Source organism: Drepanopeziza brunnea, assembly GCF_022702325.1.
Source record: "Drepanopeziza brunnea f. sp. 'multigermtubi' strain 214-2 chromosome Unknown ctg12, whole genome shotgun sequence".
Lineage (NCBI taxonomy): Eukaryota > Fungi > Ascomycota > Leotiomycetes > Helotiales > Drepanopezizaceae > Drepanopeziza > Drepanopeziza brunnea.
Window position 1 is genome coordinate 1,903,017 of NW_027094075.1, and position 15,517 is coordinate 1,918,533.

The following is a 15,517-nucleotide window of genomic DNA, read 5'->3' on the forward strand; positions in this document are numbered from 1 at the left end:
GTTACCCAGAATTCCTCCATCAATATCAACCGTCCGCTGCCCACTTATATATGTATTGAGCCACGTGAACAGGAGGCGGAGGGAGGAAACCTAACGGAGTAGTCCAATGAGACAGACGCACGTCGGAGCCCATTCCTATCTGCAGCTGCAACACGCGCCGTCTTCAACCGCATCTCTCGCAGCAGCGACAGAAGCAACGACGTGCATACCTCTCGGAGCCCACAGCGTAGAGTCCGTATTCCGTACAGATGCAAGAACCGCTACCATCCCCGAGCTTGGCATCATTTATTGTTCCGATTCATCCATTGTTCGGATCCATCCATCGTTCTGGTATCCGTCAATCTTTCAATCAGTACGAAGCTGAGAAACTGTAGCCGAGCGAACGAGCGAGGATCAGTGCCCTCGCTACCCCTGAGTACTGCATACGGAGTAGACGTAAACACAAACTTGCTTTACAGTAGCGAGCAGTAGTCGCCTGGGCCGCCCTTCCGGACGATTGTTTCTTCTACTACGTACTACGTACTACGTATGTTGGCTAAACTATTCCTTTCCGTTGGGAGAAAAGAAAATGTTCAAGTATCAAGTACAACGTCGTAGTAGGTAGGTACCGGTACTGCACTGCACTCTACTGAATATTGATTCAATCCTACTACCCCCTGCTCTGGCCCGGGAGCGGTGATGAGAAGGGATGGATGGCTGGTCGAGACTCGAGAGACTCATTGCCACGATCCCCCTCCAAGACTCAAGAGGTTACTAGGAGACATCGGGGATTCGGGTCGGCTAGATCGCAGAACGAACGGGAAAGCTTGAAAGCTCTCCCATCACGCCGAGTAGAGACAATTTATACAGAAGTACTACTCAGTAGTGAACAAGTGAATGGCACCTAGGCTGAGATTTCTTCAGTAGGAGAAAACATTCACCAAACATTAATAAGACGAAATCAATCAGACGAGCAGATCAATCAGTAGGAAGAATTTCAACCCCACCCCTATCGCGACCTGCAGTGGTGCCAGCGTGATATAAGCTGCAGGACAAGTCCCGGGTCCTTGTTTATCTGGAGGGCTCGAGAGCAAAAGCAAAGGCAAAGGCAAATAGATGTTGAGAGGTGCCTTATGGAATTCAGACCACTCCAGCACGCCCGGAACCGAACCCATGGCTTCTCCCTCCAACATAGGATTCTCTCCTCCTTCTTGTCTGCATCCGTCCGATCATAAACCATTCCCGCAGTCCGTAGAAGTATGGACTTCCATGATGCCCTGCGAAAAAACAATACCGGTTCTCGTCTTCCCACCTATCGCCCCAATGATATTCCCTTTGTTGGCGGCAGAAATGCGCACGGCGGCTCACTCTGCACCGACAGTGAGAAGCATGAGAGACTGGCGTGCAGCTTTAATCAAAACCTACCCAGGCCGACCTCTACGTCCACGCCCAGGTCGGCGGCAGGTGTAGAGGAAGAAGTAAAAAAAAAAGCTCCTCGAGCTACCGTACCGCCGCAATATCCTGCGTACTTTCCTCCGCCCGAGTTGTCAGGACCACGAGCACAATCCGAGCCACCTGGCAATCCAAAACCAGGTCCCAATCCCAATCCCAATTTCAACCTCAACCCCAACCCAGAACTTGAAGCCAGAGGCAGACCATCGATGATCAGCCACCAAAGAGGTCTGTTCTGTGAACCATCCGAATCGGCGATGGTCGATGCGGATTCCACTACAAACACTTGGGTCGCCCAGCAACAGGCGGCGCCCTCGGGTCACCAGCCAGGAGAAGAGCGGCGTCACTCTCTAACAGAATCTGTGCCAGCCGCAGCACGTCCTTTCATACGACCCATCCGCGGTTTCAAGCTTTCCTCACAGCGCAAAAGCATCGAAATGGCATCTCGACGCACCTCGTACAGCGACACTAGCAACACACTGCGGGCGCTGGAGGGAGGCCATGACACCCCATACTACCATGCGCCGCGTCATCCAGAACAGCAGGACGAGTTCAACAGCGACGAGAGCGATTTGTTTCTACGGGCAGCGCGCGAGGAGGAGCTGCACGCCGGGGAAAGTATGAACAATAATGACGCTCCAGGTCGAGCAGCCAGTTTCCGGGCGAGAGTCTTGTCAGGATCATCCACGTTATGCCTACAATATCCAGAGGTTCGTGATCGTCCTACAACGTGGTACATCTTTCAAGCTCTCCCGCCAGCATGATTGCGGAAGCTGCAGAAGCACATGCCCGTGGATTCATCCCATTTACTGATCCTCTCTAGTCTCGACCTAGCCAACGCGCTTCACTACCCTCTATTACCAGCACCTCCACTCCCCTCCACCCCTCAACATCTCGCCGTCGCGGATCCGATCAAGACTCAACTGTAACTGGGAAACGCATAATGTCCGAACGAGAGAGCATTGCCCACACATCAGCCTACCGCCCGGTGGGCAAGGACCGCCTAGCGGCCCTGGAAGATCCGAACAGCAGCAGTCATAACGTGGTCCCACGGTCAACACCCAGGGGCTCAGGGGCCAGAGAGATCTCACCCGAACAAACGCCTTACAGTAATGATCGACGATCTATTCCGGATGCTACTCAGCTATCACGACCGTCTTATCGACAAGCGAATATGTCATTTGCGATCCCTCGAATCTACAACTCGTCCCCGCTGGTATCTCGTACAACAGACATGCACGGGGGTTCTGAGACACCTCGTGCAGCGGAAGGCACGGAATCAACAATTTCTACAACGGCGCCATCAACCGTGTGGGACGAATTGGAGGATCTTAAATCACGGATACACAGATTGGAGTTGACTGGGAAACTACCCTCTACTTCCGGAGCTGCCATGTCTCGAGCCTCTCACGACAGGCCCCCAACGGCTACGACCGTCACTACCATGTCATCTTCTCCAAAACAACGTGGTCGTGGCAATAGCATCTCCCCCGTCGAGCCTGCCGCTCAACCATCCCCTCCCGAAATACATCCCCTGCTACACGCGGCATTGGCCAAATCGAAACATCTCCTCAGTTCGGAGGTGTACAAGGCTTTGGAGGCTGCAGCCACGGATGCGCTTGCCATTTCCTCCATGATGGGAGTTTCGGGCCAACCAGGACCTATCTCAACTTCGCAATCTACAACCGGCGGCACCTCATCCGTTTCCGATCGACAGGTTCGACGAAAGGCTGATAGCATGTGTCGGAGTTTGACAGAATTATGTCTCGCTCTTTCGGAAGGGCAAGGGCAGGGAGAGACTACAACGCCGGTGATCAACCACCCTGTGGTACGACCTGCCGGTAGTGCCACTCATAAGAATGAACTGCGTGCCAGCATCGAGTCCGACAATACCCAACGTCAATTGGTGACAACGGATCTTTCTCGAGCTAGCTCCACCCCGAGAGCATTGAGTCGGTTAGAGGCCCGAAGAAGCAGTCTCCTTGCCACGACTGCTCTGCCTAGCCCGCGATTTAACTCCTCGGAAGCAGGCACTCCTACACCGACTTCGTTGGCTGGGCGTCGAACATCGCTTTTTTTCAGACCTCGCCGTGCTGCCACAGAGGAACCAGAAGAATCAGAAGAGGCTCGCTTCCGTGCGCCGTCAAGGGCAACAACTGAACTTGGCCGTGTTAGACAATCCCCGAATTCTCAAGCCGAACAGTCTTCGCTACCAGTCCGAAGACAATATCAGACTACGAGTCAAACCAACAACATTCCCCCCCCAAAGCCACCGGTTTCGATGCTGGGGGGGCGGAGGTTCCTGGGCCTATCAACACCCGATCGGGATACGACAAGCGTTGTAGGGAGACTGGCCGAGGATCGGGGACAGCAAAGACACACTTCTATGGGCCATGGTAACTTCCAACTTGGCAGAAGCGGCAGTCTCAGTAGACGAGCCAGAACACCAAACTCGGCTGATTTGTCAGCGGCCCGGCTCGGAAATTACGAGTAATTGAAACTCAGAAAACACCCTTGTTGTACCGGATATCTTGTTTTGGAGTTTTGGGAAAGGGGGTCAGTGGGGGAGTTTGCCGGAAGCCTTTAATTTCGTTTTCCTTTCCCGGTAGCATTACATAACCATGCTTGCCAGCATCCATCGGAAATGGGGCATTTTCGAGATACCCAACATTCAACACACAGCGCATAGTGTGAAACGCAGGCGTGGAAGATGAATGAAACACAGGGAGAGAGAGAAGGAAGGAAGAAAGGAAGGAAACAAACGGCGAATATGACGAAATGGGCACACAAACGACGACGGGAGATGGCTTCGATGTACATATACATGTTTTGGCTGGCCCCTTTTGCCTTTTTTTTTCTTCGCCTTGTTGCCCTTTTTTTGCTTTACTCGCGCGCTGCGAGGGTGTGTGCCTGGCCCCGAATGGAACGGAACGGAACGGAACGGATAGATGAGGATGGAGAGAGAGAGAGAAAGTGAAAGCGGGGTTCAATGTGGTGGTGGCGCTAGTGGTGCTGGTGGGACTTTTTGTACTGTACATTAGCTACTTACTTAATGCTGTGCTGCCGTGCTGGAGACGGTCTCCTCTGTCCCTCTGTTGTTTATCCAGCCATCTGGATTAATTATATATGTATGTGTGTGTGTGTATTACATCTGCACCTCATGTGATATTGCAGTGTAGTGTAGTGTAGTGCTGTGAGTGTAGTGTGACTTGAATTTGAGATAGAGATAGAATATGGATATTCATGCGGAGATGGATGTAACTCTGAGCTGAGCTGAGCTGAGCTGAGCGAGGTTCTGGTTCTGGTTTTGGTTTTGGTTCTGGTGAGCCCGAGCCAGCTGGCGTGGGATTGTGTGCAGGCTCGTAGGTGGGTAGGTAGGTAGGTAGGTAGGTAGGTAGGCTTTCTGGTCTCCTTTTCTCGGGAGCTTCCCTCTCCTACCTGAGCTGGTGTTTTATCTATCTATCTATCTATCTATCTATCTATGCATGATGAGATGTGTTGTGTTGTGTTAATTCGGAGGCTCTCGGCGTAGAGAGGTACCTACCTACTTACCTAGTCAAGGCTCATGTGTACTCACTTCACCAACGGTCTCTTCTTCACCACCACCACCACCACCACCACCACCACCACCGGAGCCTCTTCCACTCCGGCCGCTCCCCCTCTTCGAAACCGTACCTCCTCTCTCTCCATTACCACTACCTCGCCCTCGCCCTCGCCCCCTCGGGCCCTTCCCTGCCGGAGCTCTCCGCGCCTTGACCTCCTCCGGTAACTCAGCGACCTGTTTCCCCTCCTCCCAGAGCACACCAACACCCATCTTCCTCCCCTCAACCTTCGTCCAATACTCCATCCGCAGCACGCCCTCGGCGTCTCCCTCCGTGAGAACGACCCCGTTCTCGCTCATCCACCACAGCACGGCGCCGTCCTGCAGGCTCCGCTTGATATCGACGTAGATCAGCAGCTCTGCATCGCTCCGCATCCCGCTCACCACGGCGGCACCGGCACCGGCAGCACCGTCGCCCCCCGACGGCAGGCCCGTACTGAAGTGGATGTGGTTCCGGCCCATGCGCTTCAGGCCGCCGGACGCGACGATGAGCGCGTAGCTCGCAAAGTACGTGCCGTGCACCACGACGTCGGGCACGTTACCCGCGGCTAGCGTGATGGGCGTCAGCAGGGCGGCCGAGGCGACGGCGGCGATGCTGTGGCCTTGGTTGGCGCGGATCAGCCAGTCGGCTGGATCGGCTGACGACGACGACGACGACGACGACGACGGCTTGCTGCGCTTCAGGGAGAAGCGCTGCTTCGCGTTGTCGGAGACGACGGCTTGGATGTCGGCGAAGGTGACCTGGAGGGATCGCAGGCGGGGCCATTGCATCTGTTGGTTGGAGGGGGGGATGTCAACATGTCAGTCGAAAAGAGTAGTTTTATATATATATATATATATATGTATTTTTTTAAAAAAAAATTACATTATCATAAGTTCCATAACCATAGCATTGGGAAAGAAAGAAAAAGGTCATGTGAGGACTTACGACTTGCTCCACGCTCGCGAAGCCCTCAGCGTCGAGCTTCAGACCCGCCTCTTCAGCCGCGTGCCTCAACAGTTTCGAAAGCGCTTTCGAGACGGCCACTTCTCTGTTCTTCTCTCCTCCTCCTCCTCCTCCTCTCCCTCCTCCTCTCCCTCCTCCCCTCCCTCTCTTCCCACCTCGGTCACCCCTATTCCCCCGCTCACCAACACCATCCCTTTTCCCAGTCGTCTCCATGGACTCCACCAACCCAGCCACGTTTTCCGTTTCCTCCATTTCTTCCATCTTCTCCGTCCTTTCCATCCTCCCGTGCCCGTGCCCGTGCCCGTGCCCGTGTCCGTGCCCGTGACCCCCGCCGTGAGATGATAATCGTCTCCGTGGAATCCCAGCCTTGGCCGCGACGGCAGAGATACCAGCGTATCCGCGTCTCGGTTTCGGTGTCAATTCCAATTCCAATTCCAATTTCGATCTCGATTTCGATAGTGGCGAAGGAGCGGGAGCGGGAGCGGGAACGAGAACGAGGCCGAGGGCGAGAGGAGCGGCTCTTCTTCGCATGTTCTGTTCCTGCGTGCAAGAGGGGTGAGGGAAAGAAGAAGGAGGGGATGCATGATGTGCACGTGAGGAAATATCATATTAATTAGTGCGGACGCAGTAACTAGTGGGCTCGCTAACGAGGTACCTAAAGGGAGGACTCTGACCCGAAGACAAGTCCTCCGGGATATTCGTACATTATTACGGAGTTTTTACTACTACTAGTAATCTTGCACGAAAGAGCTCTCGCTGAATTTACAAATAATTAGATGGGCTGAAGCGTATCGCGTCAGTGTAACCTACACATCACTTATCAGTTTCACCTGGAAAAGAAAGCAATACAAGGGCGAAGCGATCAAGTCGCGGCCGCACCAAACTACGTGTGGAAAAGCATTGTCTTGTTCCTCTACTCCTCCCTATCCCTACCGCCTGCCACATACAGAAGAGTCTTGATATCAGACCGTACAAACGCAGGAAATCGTGAAGTAGTCTCGCTATCCCATGAAAACAATTCCCAGCAAACACAACCAGCCCGGTGTAAGTATCCTGCGCATAGCCAGCCCGTGATCCGAGACCCCCTCGTAGGTAACATCCTAACTCCCGAACCTCGTAACATCGTCAATTGCAATTGGCACATGCCTGGCCTGTCGCAGGCAGCGAGAAAACCTGGAAACGCCGGCTCAGAGCTTGATGAGCTTAGCGGCATCTTCCTGCGAGCCGGGTAGGCTGGTCTCGTCCCATTTCCGCTTCTTATCCTCCTCGCCAGGGCTCTCCCCTAGTCTGTGTCTCTCGATGTTCTCCATGAAAGAGTAGACAAGCTTAGCCACCTCCTAGTCATCACAAAGTCAGTGGGATTTCCCGGGGAAATGGACGTGAGTCCATGGATCCTGCTCATGACTGACCTCTTTTGCATTCTTCTTGCCAAAGACATTGGTAACCTGACCGACCTTCCCCTCGATGCGCGGGTCGCCTCCGAAGTCAGCAAAGCCGTCCCATAAAGGGCCAGGCATATCCTTCACCGCAGAAGTGATGTTGTAGCGAGGGGGGGTGAAACCAAGGCGAGAACATATCTCTGGGACCCGAGTAGTGTAGGAGGTCGTTCCCCCGCCTGGGCTCTTCGGCCTGGCTGATGGGACAGGTGGCGTAGCAACTTTGGGAAACTTCACACCGCCGTCGGCTGGCATGTGGCCGTTCTCAATCAGCCATTCGACAGCTTTCTTGGCCGCGTACTTCTTGGCCAGCTTCTTGCTGCTGAACGAGATGGCCTTGGTGGTCAAGCCCCCAGTCTCGTTTCCGAAGGTCTCCTCGCTCTCACTGATGGCCAAGGTGCATCTGAACCGTGGGATGACATCGGCCGTCTGATTCTCGACCCAAGTGAGGCCCTTGTCTACACCCGCAATGGGATGAGCATCCCGATATTCTGATCACATATTCAGCGAAGGGATCTCTCGCCATGGTTTTCAAATCAGTCAGTCTTACGCTGGATGAGCCCAATCCAATTCTTCTCTCCCAAGTCCACGTTGGCGAGTCTCTCGCTAGCATCAGCCTCAAGATCGACCGGATCTATGACCTTGTTGGCGATGGAAGGCGCTGCTGCTGGCTTGACGTTTTCATTGCGCTTCTTGGCAGCTTCGGTTTCCTTGGCCTTCTTCTCTACCTCTGCTACCCATTCATCCATGTCGTGGAATTGCAGAGTCATGGCCGAGGCCGAGGCCGGGGTGGTCTGGGTCATTTCAGCCATTGTGAGAGGTGGGATTTTGGGGACGTCGAGATGATCATACATAACCATGAGGAGGGAGCAAGACGGAGGGAAAGGGAGGGGAAGGGAGGGAGAGGTCGGGAGATTTTGTCGCCGGCGGGGTGCAGGAGCAGGGATGCTCGGATTAACTGTGGAGTGGCCTTCGATCTCGGTGAAGGTGAGAGTGAGAGTGAGGCTGAGGCTGAGGTTGAGGCTGACGGGCGATCGTAGTTGTTATAGTTGTATTTGTAGTTGTACTGGACAGGAGAAGGAGATGGTGCAGCTCGTGTTCCTGCTCGGCGGACACTACTATCGCCTGTGCCTAGAAGTTACCGACGACTTGTGGCGGCGAGATACGCTGCTTAAACTGCCCTTCTTCTTCAGCGTGGGTGCTGGTGTTGTCGGGTCCAGGGGGATATCGTAGGTATCATGATTCAAGAATTCAAAATTGTCATTACGAAGGACCGGACGGGGAGGATCTGCGCGTTGGTACCATTCATAATCGGAACCAGGCGAGGGCTAGGTCTACCGGTAGTAGGCTCCGTCAAATGGTAGGAGTAGGCGAGGTTAATCTTGTGCAGATTCTCCATTGATCTGAGGAGCGAGCTTCTTTGCTCTGCTCTTTCCTACTCGCACTTCCTGAAGCCGGTCCAGTCCATTAGGTGAACTGCTTGGCGGTGCCCGGCTGCCAGAAGCCGTCGCAACGACCTCCTTGGATCCGTATTTTCCCATGCCTGCCAGAGAGAACTACAAGAGAGAACTCGGTGGCAGGCATGGGAGAACGAACCCACTGAGGAGTACCGGTAGACTTGGTAGCGCGAACTCTGAGCAGAAGGAAGATTGATTAATAAGCCGAATTCCACCTCAGATCGCGGCAACGGCAACGGGAACGGGAGCGGGAGCGGGAACGGGAAGAGGCAGGGAGGGCAGGGGGCTGGGCCACTTACGAAACAAGCCATCTTGATGGTGGAGGCGCGGGGGGAACTTCGGTAGTTCCTCCGCCGCCGGTTGAACTTCGGATGTAAGAGAAAAGTCTGGGCTCAGGAGAGAATTTCCAAAGATAAGGCCGTTGTGGGGAAGCCTGAGGCAGCAGTCTCAAAGCGGCCTAGCCTTGACGCTAGCCTAGGCCCCACAGAGCCTCAGACATCATGGGACTGTATCGCGCAGAGACGGTCATGGCCATTCACCGCGGGAGATTTAGTAGGTACGGATGGAGACAGAGAATGAGCTCTCTATGTTCTAAATCATCTGTTTTGTAACCAGTTGTATGAATTATAGCTTACGCTATAACATTGCATTTCTTATACGTGCGACGGAAAAGGGTTACTTCATGTAATGCCCAACCATGCAAATTCCCCCCTTTTAGCATTGTGAAGGGCCCGTTTGGTTCAAAGCCAGTTTGTACAAACTGAGGGGGTGCCCGGCCTTTGGTTCAGACCTGCTTGATAAAATCGACTACACAAACTCGGTTGTACAAACTGATTCGCCACCTCATACAAATCCGTACAACCTATGCCGTCACCTTCTTTCTGACCTGACTGTTTTAGATGATCAATTTGTACAAACCATACCATACAAACTACGGAAGAGTTTGTACAGACCCGGTTGTTGAGCCGGTTTGTACAAACTGGCTTTGAACACCTCACAGCTCGAAGAAGCCACCATCACTTCCACCGTCTCCAGCATCCGTACCATGTCCTTGGGCGCTATCATGAGGCTCCTTCGCCTTGGCTTTTCCCCTCGAGTCCTGAATTCCCAGAGCCTTCCTTCTTTGCCGTCGGTTCAGGCCAGTTGTATCGATTGGAGGAGGTACCGGCTCCGATCGCGATCTCAACTTAGACTTGAGAGGCTTGCTTTCTACTGTCTTGGCAATTTTGACAGGCGCATTTGATCTGCGATTCCGCAATCGATCCAAAGTTCCCTCTTCCATAGCTCTTTCCACCTCTGCCCATATTGCCGGCTTGGGTCTTTCCTTGTCCGTCTTGTTGGTGTCTTCTTCCTCGGAACCTGCAGGTGGGTAGAGTGATATATATCTCTCACTGAGCGGGTGGTATTGTGTGTAGTTGAGGTCAACTTCCACAATGTGCATCTGAGCCTTCAAGCTCTCTACCTCCTCTGTCGACTCCGTCGACAATAAACGCTTCCGCAGCTTCTTCAATTGTCTCGTAGCCTTCTGGCGCTCTGTCAAGTATTAGCGGAGCTCGCGCATGCAAGGTATCGAGATGTACCAAAGAATCGAACCATGTGGTACTTCTTGATCATCTTCTGTCTAATCTTTTCCGCCTCGGCCTCCGCGTACTCCTGCTGGTATGCTGCGAGAGCACGCTCATCCTCGAGCTTCTTCTCTGCAGAGGAATATTCAGTTCGCTCGAGCTTTCTCGTGACATCTCGCATTCGCTTCTTGATAGCATTGACGCTCGAGGCATGCATCTGCTTCTTGTATTCTGCAGGCTGCTCGAATCGACGGAACTTTTTGGCGGGTTTCGGGATGCTCCCCGGCACTTGGAATTGTCGCGAGGGATGAACAACTTCTGGGGCCTCGGACTCCTCATATTTCCTCTTGGGAGCCATTGTGGCAGTCTTGTCTGTTTCTGTGATTAGTCGTTTGTTCGTATTTGTCGATTTTCGTAGTTGTCGACAGTCACTTTGCGTGAGGGTTCAAACTATCATAGTAAATATTATTAGTGTCGGCAGAACTACACCGCTATGTACACCTGACCTGGCCTGCTAAGAGTCAGTTCAAGCTCAATTTATCCCATCGTTCTCAATGACTGCTCGTAAGTATAAGCAATTTTCCATCAACTTTAACTGAATCAATTCAAGACCTCCATAGCTCAGGCTATGCGGTGATTTCCCTTGAGACTATACGATCTACGAGCCTGTAGCTTCAACAGCACAACAACATGCTGAATTGGCCTTCAGCTTCCCGCTTCCAGAGTGCGAGAAGAGAGGGAGCTCAGGAATATCTCGATTTCTGAGTATACTTTGCTATCATGGATCGAAATGAAGGCATCATCAGATGGTCTCCGAACCAGTCTCGAGACGAATTCACAACCTTCAATCTCAACAATAAAGTATGCTATCTGTTCAGAGCCACGGGACATGCTCAACCTGGTCGCTTCGACTACAAGAGGATCTCAAAACATACCGAGCTTCCAGCTGTCAACACCTATGACTGGTCACCAACGATTGGAGGACTTGTTGCTGTTGGTACTGCCCATGGGGAAGTCAGTCTATTGAGAATCGACGACAACTCAAATGCTTGTCTCACACTCCCTCTGAAGCTACAACGACCATGCCAATCGGTCTCATTCAACACCACCGGACTCCTTGCTGTTGGGCTGGATAGGGTCAGAAACGACTCTTGCCTTCAAGTATGGGATGTGAACCAACGGCTCGGGGATTGGGATTCTCATCAAAAAGGATGGAATGTCCAAAGCATGAACATAGAACCAAAGAAGAAGCTCGAGGGCAGCACTTCCATAACGAGCATACGTTTCTATGAAGATCAGCCACAAACCCTGATTGCTGGGGTCAAGAATCAAAGCGTACGAATCCACGATCTTCGAGGTAAATGAATCGCCGCCTATCTGTCTGAGTTCTACTGACGATACCAGACCCAAGCTCTACCGTGATAAACTTCCAAACAAGGTGTAATAACAACCTTGCAATTGATTACACAGATCCCAATTACTTTGCTTCATCCAGTCTAGATCAGCCTGGGCTAGTGGTATGGGATCGACGCGTGTCAGGTCGTTCGACTGTATCACCGATGTATCTTGAATCTTTTGACCAGGAAGAGATGCCATGGGGTGCTGTGTTGAAACTTGACCGTGCGATCCAAGTGGATAAAAATACATTTGTCAAGCAGCTTCGCTTCTCGCGCGAACAGCGCGGAGCTCTGGGAGTTTTGTCAACTGCTGGCCAGCTCCAGATTCTTCAAACGAAAAAGGAATATGTGGAGCCGGGCTCGGCGAATGACGTTCGTGATAGCCCTGAGCTGCTTGAGATCAAGAAGTCTTATGACCTCGAGTACCCCTTTTTCGAGCACAATCATAGAAGGAAATACGAGCATCGAATTGTGTCTTTTGACTGGCTAAATCTTGGTACATCCGAACTTCAAGGGCGCGTCATTGCGCTTAGAGCGAATGGGGAGTTCGAAATCCTGCAGATGCCGTCTTCAACAGCGAGTCAACTCTCTCAATTGATACCGTGGACGCCACCCCACCATGGTAATTCCCATAATGTTGCATTGATGCCATCCTTTGCTGACGATTGCAGCCGGCGACTCATACCTTAACCTGATGCGATTTGCGGATCCTATTGAGCAAGAGAAAGTCCTTGGTCCATTATACGCTACCGCCGCCAAAGCTGCTACTCCCGTATTTGGACCTGATAAATTTACGAAGAGAGTCACGATAAATTCTCTAAGCTATGAGGTCCAGAAAAGTCTAAGCTCGACGGATGACCCAGTCGTCGATCTCCTGGCGCCGTCAGATTCAGGAATGGGCGTATCGGCAAGTACAACCAGCGAAGCCGAGTCACTAGGGGACGACTTTACCCAGCTACAAGTAGAGCCGAAAGAGAGCAAACACCTGCCAAGCGCCGCAAATAGGATGCCTGATTCTGGTACCCACAAGCCTCTTTCCTCGAGTAGAGAGTTGAATGACCAGGCACACTATTCAGCGCTCAGCAGAATCCCGATCTCCAAATCTAGTCGGGAACAGCTTGACCATGTCATGCTTCTCCGTGTTATCGATGGCTATCTTTTTGATCCTATCCTAAACCAAAAAGCCGTCGCAGATGACAACTGGCTCCAAGATGTATGGAAATGGATCGCAGGTATGCCATAGAGTCACTCTCCCGTGTTAGTCTGACGCCGAATACAGGCGCCGAGGAGGCAGCACAAGATGACGCCATGGTCTCGCTGCCCCTGGACCTTAGTTACCTTGGGGTACACACAGTGTGGATGAATAAGCTCGGTACGTCTTCTCCGCATTGACATCCCCTTAAACGCTGACCACGAGCAGGTGAAAAGTCCAAGTCTCGCTTGGTCGACAGTACAGTGATCCCTGACGGGGTACAATGGGAGCGCCTTATTGCAGTCATAAACAAACGAGCTGGGCGTCCTAGTTTTGAGGGCGTCCAAACAGCAAGACCGCACCATAGACAGCTATGTCTAGCGATCTGTGGTCTCCTCAGATCTCCAGACGAGCTCGAGGAAGACTTGGTGACCTTTGAACAATCTGGAAAACACACAACAGCCGCAGCTATGGCACTCTTCGAAGGCATCCCCAAACGCGCGGTTGAAATCTTGAAACGCGGAGGCACTGATCTCCTCTTTGTCGCCATGGCGCTTGATATCAAACTGAAAAGCCCAACTGCCCTCGATCTTGACGGTTCCGAGTGGAGTAAGGCTCTCGAAAGCCACCCGCGGATGGGCGAGGACCCGTATCTCCGTGCCATTTATGGCTACATTACGACCGGAGACTGGACGGCGATTGCAGACTCGACTTCTCTTCCGCTCCGAGACCGTGTGTGGGTGGCTTTGAAAAACTTCCCCGATCAGAAGCTCTCAGAATGGCTTACCAAGGAGATGGAGGAGGCCACCCGGACGGGCGACATCGAAGGAATCGTGCTGGCAGGTATAACCGACAATATGGTAGACATCCTTGCCAAGTACGTCGAAAAATTCATGGACTACCAGACACCAATTCTCATCATGTCGTTCTGCTATCCTCGCTATATCGACGACATTCGTTGCGACGCCTGGCGAAGAGCATACATGGACTTCCTCCAACGTCACAAGCAGCATATTTCCCGAGTCAGGTTTCATCAGCAGTCGACAATAAAGAGCCGTTCTCGAGATGGTAGGCCAGTCATCAAGCCCGCACCTCGACAAATCACGATCCGCTGCCTCAATTGTGAGACCAGCACAGCCAACGATCTTGGAAACACCGGCATCTTGGCCGATCCAACTCGTCCTGTCTCATCCTCTAAGATGGACAAACGTAATCCACTCACCTCGAGCGGAATCAACGGGGGCCTCTGCTGCCCGAGATGTGGCTCTCATCTTCCCCGGTGTGCGATCTGCATGGAGTTCGTGGGCATGCCTCGCTCAGATCGCCCCGAGATATCGACGGACCATAGTATCAAGCGAATGGCCAACTTTCCCACCTTCTGCCTGAAGTGTAAGCATGTGCAACACATGGCTCATGCCATCGCGTGGTTTAAGAGGCATAACGAGTGCCCGGTGCCGGAATGCCAGTGTCCCTGTAACGAAGTGAAATGTGGACAGAGGGGGTGAAAGTAATGATATGGATGTTTTGGCGTGTCAGTAGTAGGTAGAGCTTTTAGACTTGGCCATATATGCCCTTGTCTTGTCTTTCACGACTTGACTTCTTGATCTACCATTTATATATAAGCTGGCATTCTCCGAGTCCAGGGAATCAATTGGGAGCGGGCGTTGAGTGGGTGGGTCGACATACATAACCCCCCTAATGCAGAGTATGTACTTACCTGGGGCACACATACATTTTTGACTTCTGATATGATATGAGACGTCAACTGCATATATACACACATACATACATACATACCCAAGAACCCTCTTGGTTTTTTTTGGGGGTTTTTTTTTACCCTTTCACTTTCTTCCTTTCTTCTTTTCCCCTATTCTTTTCTTCCTCTTTTCTTTTCTTTTCTTTTTCTTTTCTTTTCTTTTTCATTTCTTTTCTTTTTCATTTCATTTCTTTTTCTTTTCTTTTCTTTTTCATTTCTTTTCTCCCTATTCCCCTTCCCCTTCCCCTTCCCGTCCCCTTCCCGTCCCCGTCCCCGTTTCCCGTCCAAAGGAATAGATAGGTAGTACTCCTTAGCCTATTCATCAACCAACCAACCAATCAATCAAGCCATCAGTCAATCAATCAATCAATCAATCAGCTCGGCTTCAATTTTCTTCTTCTCTCGCTCCAACCTTCCTTCGTATCCTACTACTCCTATTCCTACTCCCCTATTCCTATTCCTATACCTGTTCCTGTTCCTGTTCCTAATCCTGTTACTGTTCCTGTTCCTGTTCCTGTTGCTTTGCCTTTTTGATTTTGCGAAGCCCAATATATATATATATAATATCACTTTACTTACTCACTTTACTTACTTACGCATTTACTCACTTTACTTCACTTTACTCTACACTACTCTACTCACTTCTTACTTTACTTACTTACTTACTTACTTACTTACTTACTTACTTACTTACTTACTTACTTACTGACGCACTTACTCACTTACTCACTTACCT

The 15,517-nt window shown here is 51.8% G+C and overlaps 5 protein-coding genes across 5 annotated transcripts; 2 read left to right on the top strand and 3 right to left on the bottom strand.

Moving 5' to 3' along the window:
• Positions 1-1,688: 1,688 nt before the first annotated feature.
• L3040_007256 (uncharacterized protein) lies at positions 1,689-3,925 on the top strand (the record flags this gene model as incomplete). The annotated part of the gene is made up of 2 exons (XM_066156206.1): positions 1,689-2,141; positions 2,255-3,925. 2 exons carry the CDS (start codon positions 1,689-1,691, stop codon positions 3,923-3,925), a joined length of 2,124 nt encoding a protein of 707 aa, XP_066011011.1.
• A 1,062-nt stretch (positions 3,926-4,987) lies between these two features.
• On the bottom strand, positions 4,988-6,239 carry L3040_007257 (uncharacterized protein; the record flags this gene model as incomplete). The annotated part of the gene is made up of 3 exons (XM_066156207.1): positions 4,988-5,803; positions 5,961-6,043; positions 6,161-6,239. The coding sequence occupies 3 exons, from the start codon at positions 6,237-6,239 to the stop codon at positions 4,988-4,990; spliced, it is 978 nt and encodes a 325-aa protein (XP_066011012.1).
• A 926-nt stretch (positions 6,240-7,165) lies between these two features.
• L3040_007258 (uncharacterized protein) lies at positions 7,166-8,226 on the bottom strand (the record flags this gene model as incomplete). The annotated part of the gene is made up of 3 exons (XM_007290211.2): positions 7,166-7,315; positions 7,388-7,905; positions 7,965-8,226. The coding sequence occupies 3 exons, from the start codon at positions 8,224-8,226 to the stop codon at positions 7,166-7,168; spliced, it is 930 nt and encodes a 309-aa protein (XP_007290273.2).
• A 1,639-nt stretch (positions 8,227-9,865) lies between these two features.
• L3040_007259 (uncharacterized protein) lies at positions 9,866-10,794 on the bottom strand (the record flags this gene model as incomplete). The annotated part of the gene is made up of 2 exons (XM_007290212.2): positions 9,866-10,404; positions 10,452-10,794. 2 exons carry the CDS (start codon positions 10,792-10,794, stop codon positions 9,866-9,868), a joined length of 882 nt encoding a protein of 293 aa, XP_007290274.2.
• Positions 10,795-11,216: 422 nt separating this feature from the next.
• On the top strand, positions 11,217-14,530 carry L3040_007260 (uncharacterized protein; the record flags this gene model as incomplete). The annotated part of the gene is made up of 5 exons (XM_007290213.2): positions 11,217-11,793; positions 11,841-12,455; positions 12,505-13,065; positions 13,113-13,205; positions 13,254-14,530. The coding sequence occupies 5 exons, from the start codon at positions 11,217-11,219 to the stop codon at positions 14,528-14,530; spliced, it is 3,123 nt and encodes a 1,040-aa protein (XP_007290275.2).
• Between the last annotated feature and the right edge of the window lie 987 nt (positions 14,531-15,517).